The sequence below is a fragment of the Salvelinus sp. IW2-2015 genome, unplaced genomic scaffold (genome assembly GCF_002910315.2).
Source record: "Salvelinus sp. IW2-2015 unplaced genomic scaffold, ASM291031v2 Un_scaffold4710, whole genome shotgun sequence".
NCBI lineage: Eukaryota > Metazoa > Chordata > Actinopteri > Salmoniformes > Salmonidae > Salvelinus > Salvelinus sp. IW2-2015.
The window spans coordinates 64,726-75,352 of NW_019945979.1; the positions used below are offsets into that span (position 1 = coordinate 64,726).

A 10,627-nucleotide genomic window follows, 5' to 3' on the forward strand; every position below is an offset into this window, starting at 1 on the left:
GCCACCTGTCTAGGAGGACACCGTCTAGGGAGGGCACCTGTCTAGGGAGGACACCTGTCTAGGGAAGGTCACCTGTCTAGGGAGGCACCTGTCTAGGGAGGGCACCTTGTCTAGGGAGGCACCTGTCTAGCGAGGACACGCACTGTCTAGAGAGGGCACCTGTCTAGGGATTCCTGGCACAACCTAACCGGTATCTCTCTCTTTGGGTGACAGAGACTGAGGTTGCTAGGGTGACAGAGACTGAGGTTGCTAGGGTGACAGAGACTGAGGTTGCTAGGGTGACAGAGACTGAGGTTGCTAGGGTGAAAGAGACTGAGGTTGCTAGGGTGACAGAGACTGAGGTTGCTAGGGTGACAGAGACTGAGGTTAGCTCAAATCAGGGCAGTTGAGGGTCTTCTTGAGAGGCTGTCAAAAGGGTTGAAAGAGTGAGTACATTTGAAGGTCCGGCAGGTATTGAAGAACGGTATGCCTACATTGGAGCCTTCACCACAGACTGAGAATCAACAGCAGAACCCAGAAATCCTTCGTGAGAAGAAAGTGAACTCTGTGTCATTTATAGCATTGGTGATAAACGGAACTGCACAAGTTGAAAGTAGGTCAAGAAAGATCGATATCATTGTTAATGTAGCTGAACTATTTCTGAGATTAAAAAATGTTCACATTATTATTATTTTATTTTTAGGGGTTAAAATGTTTGTTTTCACCCAGTAGGTGGTGGCAATGCACAATTTTTGGACGTAGTCCGCCATTAAAACCTCGAAGAAGAAAACCGTGCTGCCTGCCCGCCCCCGGACTTTCTCTCCTCGCTTGACCATCTCCCTCAGATAACCACCAAAGCCATGAATTTTCTATTGACTGTCAATCTCATTATGTCTTGTTTTGTTGCTTCAAAGCACTTTGAGATTCTTCATGTAATGAATAGCGCTATAACAGTAGAATAAATTATTATTAAATGTTGCTGTTTCTGGCGGACATTTTATGTGGTTGCAAACAAACGTCACACGTCCGTTTGTTTGTTGTGATCCGCTAGTGGCGGTTTCTATGCGATTCGGAGCGGGACCGTTGAAAATATGAAAACAGCGACCACCAAACATTTAGGGTTGTTCGCGAATATAAGTGGTAAACTCCATTTAATGTATGGATATGACAAAAACGAACAATTTGTACGGAATTAGCCAGCTAGCTAGGAAGCTACCTGTTGGACAGTGAACTTTTCCAACAGATCGACGTTAGCTAACTATAACTATGTAAGTTAACTAACTAGTACTGTACAGTAACTAACAGTGAATACAACCACAGACAAGGAGCTAGTTAGCCGTATATGTCGTGCAACAGTCGACGTTGTTAGCTAGCTAACACCTTAACTGTACTTGAACTCTTGAGTTCGCTAATCCTTAATCTTCGGTAATACTAAAGTTATATGCTAGTAGTTAGCTGGCAAAAGCAGATCACTACTTGTTTGACAAAAGCGAGGTAGCTAACGTTATCTAGCTTCAAAATGCCTCCGAAGAAGCAGAAAAACCCGTCGGTGAACATCTCCAGCTCGCTAGAGGAGTCGGAAGAATTCAGTCTGGAGACCACGGTRCCYACGGAAGACATCTCGTCATCRGACGAACGAGACCGCACCGGGACMCAGAAAGTCACCMGACAGCTYATCGAGAGGAAGGAGCTACTGCACAACCTTCAGCTGTTGAAAATAGAGATGTCGCAGAAAAATCTCATCATAGATAACATGAAAGTGGACCACTTGACAAAGGTAAGTTAGCTAGGATCTCAAAGATGTTCTATCGAGCTACCAATCCTTCACATCAGCATACAGCTTCTCAAATAGTATCCTATTCTATTACTTATGACCAGACGGCCCTAAAGTAGGGACGTCAATCGACGTTAAGCCTGCTTCTTTTATGTTATCTTTAACTCTGCACTGTTGGAAAAGGACTTGTAAGTAAGCATTTCACTGTTAGTCTACACTTGTTGTCTACGAAGCATGTGACATAAAATGTGACTTGCTGCACAGACCCTATGGACACTCGTCTAGACCTCCCCCCAAAACCCCCATCTGTCCTGCTTTAAATGTACTCTTGACAGTTTTAATGGTAGAATGTGCAATTTCTAAGTTGGGTAGTGCATAATCAGGTCCTCTTGTCATGTCAGTCATTACAGACCGTAGAAAGATATTTATAACATGAAATGTCCAGATCAACTAGCCCATGTCAGCTAAAGTAAAATAAATAAATCAAAAKATATTTTAAATTCTTCAAAGTYGCCACCCTTTGCCTCAATGACAGCTTTGCACACKCTTGGCATTCTCTCAAYCARCTTCACCTGGAATGATTTTCCAACAGTCTTGCTGAGCACTTGTTGGCTGCATTTCCTTCACTMTGCGGTCCAACTCACCCCAAACCATYTCAATTGGGTTGAGGTCGGGTGATTGTGGAGGCCAGGTCATCTGATGCAGCACTCCATCACTYTCCTTCTTGGTCAAAYAGCCCTTACACAGCCTGGAGGTGTGTTGGGTCATTGTCCTGTTGGTTTGGGATGTGTTGAACCGCAGAGTGAAGGAAAAGCAGCCAACAAGTGCTCAGCATATGTGGGAACTCCTTGAAGACTGTTTGAAAARCATTCCAGGTGAAGCTGGTTGAGAGAATGCCATGAGTGTACAAAGCAAGCTGTCATCAAGGCAAAACGAGGCTACTTTAAAGAATCTCAATCTATCTCTATCTCTGAAGACCATCCAGTCCCATCCTTCAGCTCCCCTCAACCCCTCCCATCTATCTCTGACCACCATCCAGTTTGGATTTCTATTTGCCATATCATCTTTTAACTGTGCTGTTTCCCAAAAGTTGTGAACCTAAATACATTTTCCAGACCCAGTACTATTTGCATTTAGTTATCTTGTTGTTTTCAGTCCCACCCTTTTAGCTCTAAACACAACCTGTCATTTCAACATGAATTTCCCCCCCATGGTATTGTAGTTAATCAGGTAGAAACTGCTAAAGGAGTCTAAAAACGTGCCGCCATTTTAGATTTATTTACATTATACATCAGATATCACCAGAACGGGGTTTTGTCCTGCCCGGCTGAAGTAGGAGCACTATAATAGGAAGGATAATAAAGGGGCCTTTTGGGGACACGCTTATGTATCACTCTGCTTGTTCTGTGCTCTCTTCCCTAGACGGAGGAGCTGGAGGAGAGACTGAACGTTGCTCTATACCAGAAACAAGTCCTGGCTCTGAGACTGGACAGCCAGCTGCAACTCACCCAGGATGAGAGCAGGTAGGAACAGAGGATCGAGAGCAGTAGGAACAGTGTTGAGGCCTTGACTAACTAGTCCTGGTCCTGAGACTGGACTCACCCAGGATGAGAGCAGGTAGGAACAGAGCTGAGGCCTTGACTAACTAGTCCTGGCTCTGAGACTGGACAGCTGCAACTCACCCAGGATGAGAGCAGGTAGGAACAGAGTTGAGGCCTTGACTAACTAGTCCTGGCTCTGAGACTGGACAGCCAGCTGCAACTCACCCAGGATGAGAGGAGGTAGGAACAGAGCTGAGGCCTTGACTAACTAGTCCTGGCTCCTGAGACTGGACAGCTGCAACTCACCCAGGATGAGAGCAGGTAGGAACAGAGCTGAGGCCTTGACTAACTAGTCCTGGCTCTGAGATTGGACAGCTGCAACTCACCCAGGATGAGAGGAGGTAGGAGACAGAGTTGAGGCCTTGACTAACTAGTCCTGTCCTGAGACGGACAGCTGCAACTCACCCAGGATGAGAGCAGGTAGGAACAGTGTTGAGGCCTTGACTAACTAGTCCTGGCTCTGAGACTGGACAGCTGCAACTCACAGGATGAGAGCAGGTAGGAACAGAGTTGAGGCCTTGACTAACTAGTCCTGGCTCTGAGACTGGACAGCTGCAACTCACCCAGGATGAGAGGAGGTAGGAACAGAGCTGAGGCCTTGACAAACTAGTCCTGGCTCTGAGACTGGACAGCTGCAACTCACCCAGGATGAGAGCAGGTAGGAACAGAAGCTGAGGCCTTGACTAACTAGTCCTGGCTCTAGTTTGGACAGCTGCAACTCACCCAGGATGAGAGGAGGTAGGAACAGAGTTGAGGCCTTGACTAACTAGTCCTGGTCCTGAGACTGGACAGCTGCAACTCACCCAGGATGAGACAAGGTAGAACAGTGTTGAGGCCTTGACTAACTAGTCCTGGCTCTGAGACTGGACAGCTGCAACTCACCCAGGATGAGAGGAGGTAGGAACAGAGCTGAGACCTTGACTACCTAGCCATAATAATATGGCCGCTACACGATCTTCTGATCAGTCGTAATGGTTGTAGAGGTCAACACACGATCACCTCGCTGAACCCGACTCTAAAGGATTGCACGATGTTCCTCCAAGCAGGCGTGGAAAAGGTTTCACTCCTTTTATATTTGCCTCAAGTCCGTGTGGTTCTCTGTCTGCCCTGTAGGAAGCATCAGGCTCTGAGGAAAAGGAAATGGATGTATCCTACTGAGACAAAGCAGCTGGAGGAGACCAACAGACAGCTGTGTGACAAGGCAGGAGACCTGCGACGCGGCCTCAGAGAACCTGGAGCTCACTGAGGATAAATACAAGGAGCTCCGAGATGTCCCAGAGGAGAGACTCTCTATCACTGAATACGTAGCGGTGAGATGCTGGGTCCTGTTAATGTGTTTGTTAATGTTGTGTTTGTTGTTAGTGTTGAGATGTGTGTGTGTGTAAGTGTGTTGTCTGTGTTGTGTTACTGTGTTTGTAATTTGTGTGTTGTGTGTTAATTTGTGTTGGTGTGTTAATGTGTTGTGTTAATGTGTTGTGTTATGTGTTGTGTTAATGTGTTGTGTTAATGTTTGTGTTAATGTGTTGTGTAATGTGTGTGTTGTGGTTAATGTGTTGTTTATGTTGTGTTAATGGTGTGTGTGTTAATGTGTGTGTTAATTGTTTTGTGTAATGTTGTGTGTTGGGTTGTAGTGTGTGTTGTGTTAATGTGTGTGTTAATGTTGTGTGGAATGTGTGTGGTGTTTAGTTGTGTGTTGTTTTAATGTAGTGTGTTGTGTGTGTGTGTTAAGTGTGTGTGTGGTGTGTTGTGTTAATGTGTTGTGTTAATGTGTTGTGTTAAGTGGTTGGTTAATGTGTTGTTGTTAATGTGTTGTGTTAATGTGTTGTGTTAATGTTGTGTGTGTTAATGTGTTTGTTAATTTTGTGAATGTTGTGTTAAGTTTGTGTTAATTGTTGTGTTAATGTTGTGTTATGTGTTGTGTTAATGTGTTGTGTAGTGTGTGTGGTTAATGTGTTGTGTTAATGTGTTTGAATGTGTTGTGTTAAGGTGTGTTGTGGTTGTAATGTGTTGTGTTAATGTTTGTGTTTAATGTGTTGTGTTAACTGTGTTAATTCAGTGTGTTGTGTTGTTCTCCCAGGTGTGTTTCTATGAGGCGGTGAGTCCTCTCCAAGCCCAGCTCTCTGAGCTCCACGTCAAGAGGAACAGCCTGACAGATGACCTGGACACACACAGGACTGAGATCAAGGCCCTTATGAAGGTGTGTATTAAAACACACACACACACACACCACACACAGGACAGATTAAATCCTTCATGGAGGTACAGACAGAGAGAGGACTGATCAGAGCCTTCATGGAGGTACAGACAGAGAGGACAGATCAGAGCCTTCATGGAGGTACAGACAGAGAGAGGACAGATCAGAGCCTTCATGGAGTACAGACGAGAGAGACAGATTAGAGCCTTCATGGAGGACAGACAGAGAGAGGACAGATCAGAGCCTTCATGGAGGTACAGACAGAGAGAGGACAGATCAGAGCCTTCAGGAGGTACAGACACAAGAGGATAGATCAGAGCTTCATGAGGTACAGACAGAGAGGACAGATCAAGCCTTCATGGAGGTACAGACAGAGAGAGGACAATCAGAGCCTTCATGGAGGTACAGACAGAGAGGACAGATCAGAGCCTTCATGGTGGTACAGGCAAGAGAGAGGACTGATCAGAGCCTTCATGTGTACAGACAGAGAGAGAGACTGATCAGAGCCTTCATGAGGGTACAGACAGAGAGGACAGATCAGAGCCTTCATGGAGTACAGACAGAGAGAGGACAGATCAGAGCCTTCATGGAGGTACAGACAGAGAGGAACAGATCAGAGCCTTCATGGAGTACAGACAGAGAGGACAAGATCAGAGCCTTCATGGAGGTACAGACAGAGAGAGGACAGATCAGAGCTTCTGGAGTACAGACAGAGAGAGACAGATCAGGCCTCATGGAGGTACAACAGAGAGAGGACTGATCAGAGCCTTCATGGAGGTACAGACAGAGAGAGGACAGATCAGAGCCTTCATGGAGGTACAGACAGAGAGGAGGCTGATCAGAGCCTTCATGAGGTACAGACAGAGAGAGGACAGATCAGAGCCTTCATGGAGGTACAGACAGAGAGGAGCTATGCAGTAGAGCCTTCATGGAGGTACAGACAGAGAGAGGACATAGCAGAGCCTTCAGAGGAGTACAGACAGAGAGAGCAAGATCAAACCTTCATGGAGGTACAGACAGAGGAGGACAGATCAGAGCCTTCATGGAGGTACAGACAGAGAGGACACGATCAGAGCCTTCATGGATACAACAGAGAGAGGACAGATCAGAGCCTTCAGAGGTACAGACAGAGAGGACAGATCAGAGCCTTCATGGATACAGACAGAGAGAGGACAGATCAGGACCTTCATGGAGGTACAGACAGAGAGAGGACAGATCAGAGCCTTCATGGAGGTACAGACAGAGAGGAACAGATCAGAGCCTTCATGAGGGTACAACAGAGAGAGGACAGATCAGAGCCTTCATGGAGGTACAGACAGAGAAGGACAGATCAAGAGCCTTCATGAGGTAGACAGACAGCAGAGTAGGACAGATCAGAGCCTTCATGGAGGTACAGACAGAGAGGAGGACAGAATCAGAGCTTCATGGAGGGGTACAGACAGAGAGAGGACAATCAGAGCCTTCATGAGTACAACAGAGGGACATCAGAAGCCTTCCATGAGGTACAGACAGAGAGAGGACAGATCAGAGCCTTCATGGAGGTACAGACAGAGAGGACATCAGTGAGCCTTCATGGAGGTACAGACAGAGAGAGGACAGATCAGACTTCATGGAGTACAGACAGAGAGGACTGATCAGAGCTTCATGGAGGTACAGACAGAGAGAGGACAGATCAGAGCCTTCATGATGGAGGTACAGACAGAGAGAGGAACAGATCAGACCCTTCAGGAGGGGGCGTACAGACAGGAGAGAGGTACTGCATCAGAGAACGCCTTCATGGAGGTACAGACAGAGAGAGGACAGATCAGAGCCTTCATGAGCGGTACAGACAGATGAGAGAGGACAGATCAGAGCCTTCATGGAGGTACAGAAAGAGAGAGGACGATCAGAGCCTTCATGGAGGTACTAGAGCAGAGAGAGGACAGATCAGAGCCTTCATGGAGGTACAGCAGAGAGAGGACAGATCAGAGCCTTCATGGAGGTACAGAAGAGAGAGGACAGATCAGGAAGCCTTCGATGGTGACAGACAAGAGGAGAGACGATCAGAGCCTCATGAGGTCGATGGTTACCGACAGAGAGAGACAGATCAGAGCTTCATGGACGGAGGTACAGAGCAGGAGAGAGAGGACAGATCAGAGCCTTCATGGAGGTACAGACAGAAGAGGAGACAGATCATAGCCTTCATGGTATAACAGGACATGAGAGAGGTACATGATCAGAGCTTCTCAGATGGAGGTACAGACATGAGGACAGGGACAGGATCTAGAGCCTTCATGAGGTACAACGAGAGAGGAGCTGTAGCAAGCTTCATGGAGGGTACAGACAGAGAGAGGACAGATCAGAGCCTTCATGGAGGTACAGACAGAGAGAGGACAGATCAGAGCCTTCATGGAGGTACAGACAGAGGACAGGACAGATCTGAGCCTTCATGGAGGTACAGACTGGACCTGTGAATCACAAGAGACTGTGTTAGCCAGCTGAGCACAAGGCTAAATCTCAGGGAGCTAATGCAAGTGTTCACGTCTCAGGCGTGGTTACCGCTGGCTGGTTTGGTTCTGCAGCTACGCCAGTTTTTAAGAAGGGGCGTTATTGTTTGTCATAGAACAGTATCGGTCCATGTGATTTTGTATTGTAACCCTCCTCCTGTGGTGTAGAGTTACGAGGAGGAGCGCAGGGTGAGGTCAGAGCTGGAGATCAGGAACCAGAGACTAACTCTGGAGCTGGCTGACACTAAAGGGCTCATCCAGGAGGGAGACTTCAAGCGGGACAACTACTCTAACACCAAACGGTAAGGGAGAGAGACGGAGAGAGGGAGAGGGAGGGACGAAAGACCACCTCTGTTTTCATCAAGTGTCCCTGTCAGATCAAATGTCTGGAGAAGGATTTACAAAAATTGACTATTTCACTTTGAAAAATGTATTTGTATGTTTAGACATTTAGAACCTAAACGTCGGTCCTCCTTTCCTTTCCAGTGAGCGTGATGCGTTTGAGTGTGAGGTGAGAGAGTCCAGGAAGAGGTTGGAGCTGCTGGAGATGACTCATGAGGTCCAGACCAGGGAGAGGAATGAGCTGAGTCGAGAGGTACGACACCAACCTGGATACTACTGCTACCTACCGAACACCTTACTGTTGACAACACTGGCCTTTTCACAATACCACTGATGGGCTGATAGATGGTGTCTCACCTTCCTCACCTTTCTGGATTACAGCATCTGCTAAATGACATCATGTCACGTTAAATGTCCTCCCGGTGTCTGCAGCAGTCAGTGACCCTCCTCCAGATGGATAGACTACCTCTAACCCCTCTGTCCTCCAGGTGTCTACTCTGCAGCAGTCAGTGACCCTCCTCCAGATGGGATAGGACTACCTCGTAAACCCGCCTCGTGTCTACTCGCAGCTAGTACCTCCTCACTGATAGACACCTCTAACCCTCGTCCTCCCAGGTTGTCTACTCTGCAGCAGTCAGTGCCCCCTCCAGATGGATAGACTACCTCTACCCCTCTGTCCTCCAGGTGTCTACTCTGCAGCAGTCAGTGTCCCTCCAGATGGATAGACTACCTCTAACCCCTCTGTCCTCCAGGTGTTACTCTGCAGCAGTCAGTGACCCTCCTCCAGTGGATAGACTACCTCTAACCCTCTGTCCTCCACTAACCCAACCCCTCTGTCCTCCAGGTGTCTACTCTGCAGCAGTCAGTGTCCCCTCCAGATGGATAGACTACCTCGTAACCCCTCTGTCCTCCAGGTGTCTACTCTGCAGCAGTCAGTGCCCTCCTCCAGATGGATAGACTAACCTCTAACCCCTCTGTCCTCCAGGGTGTCTACTCTGCAGCAGTCAGTGACCCTCCTCCAGATGGATAGACTACCTCTAACCCCTCTGTCCTCCAGGTGTCTACTCTGCAGCAGTCAGTGACCCTCCTCCAGAATGGATAGAGACTACCTCTAACCCTCTGTCCATCCACTAACCCTAACCCCTCTGTCCTCCAGGTGTCTTACTTGCAGCTAGGTCATTGAGCCCTACCTCCGATATGATACACTCTAACCCTACTGTCCTCCAGGATGCTACTCTGCAGCAGCAAGTGCCCTTCCATCCAGATGGTATAGACTACCTCAATAACCCCTCTCGCTCCTCCAGGGTCCTACTCTGCAGCTCAGGTGCCCTCCTCCAGATGGATTAGCACTAACCTCTAACCCTCTGGTTCCTCCAGGTGTCTACTCTGCAGCAGTCAGGTTAGCCCTCCCCAGATGGTAGACTACCTCTAACCCTCTGTCCTCCACTAACCCTAACCCCTCTGTCCGCCAGGTGTTACTCTGCAGGCAGTCAGTGACCCTCCTCCAGATGATATAGACTACCCTCTAACCACTCTGTCCTCCGGGTGCCTCTGCAGCAGTCAGTGACCCTCCTCCAGATGATAGACTAACCTCTACACCCTCTGTCCTCCAGGTGTCTACTCTGCAGCAGTCAGTGACCCTCCTCCAGATGGATAGACTACCTCTAACCCCTCTGTCCTCCAGTTGTCTACTCTGCAGAGTCAGTGACCCCCTCCTCCAGATGGATAGTACATAACCCTCTCACTACTACCCCTCTGTCCCTCCGGTGTCTACTCTGCAGCAGTCAGTGACCCTCCTCCAGTGGGATAAATAGAATAACACCTCTAACCCCTCTGTCCTCCAGGTGTCTACTCTGCAGCAGTCAGTCTGTCCCTCCTCCAGAATGGATATAGACACCCTCTAACCCCCCTCTGTCCTCCAGGTGTCTACTCTGCAGCATCAGTGCCCTCCTCCAGATGGATAGACTAACCTCTAACCCTCTGTCCTCCAGGTGTCTACTCTGCACGCCAGCAGTCAGTGACCCTCCTCCAGATGGATAGACTACCTCTAACCCCTCTGTCCTCCAGGTGTCTACTCTGCAGCAGTCAGTGACCTCCTCCAGATGGATAGACTACCTCTAACCCCTCTGTCCTCCAGGTGTCTACTCTGCCAGCCAGTCCATGGTTCCGAAACCCCCCACTCCTCCAAGCCGCAGACTACACTAACTAACCCATTATTCTTGTCCTCCCAGGGGTTCTACTCTCTTTCAGA

At 48.3% G+C, this 10,627-nt stretch overlaps 1 protein-coding gene across 1 annotated transcript in view; it reads left to right on the forward strand.

Annotated features, from left to right (window-relative positions):
- Window positions 1-1,012: 1,012 nt before the first annotated feature.
- The window catches only part of pibf1 (progesterone immunomodulatory binding factor 1), a 17,361-nt gene continuing 7,746 nt past the window's right edge, over window positions 1,013-10,627 (forward strand). The window contains 7 exon segments of the mRNA XM_024144069.2: window positions 1,013-1,756; window positions 3,176-3,276; window positions 4,468-4,585; window positions 4,587-4,664; window positions 5,432-5,551; window positions 8,203-8,336; window positions 8,521-8,629. Coding sequence (XP_023999837.1) covers window positions 1,499-1,756; window positions 3,176-3,276; window positions 4,468-4,585; window positions 4,587-4,664; window positions 5,432-5,551; window positions 8,203-8,336; window positions 8,521-8,629 — 918 coding nt within the window. The 5' untranslated portion in view covers window positions 1,013-1,498.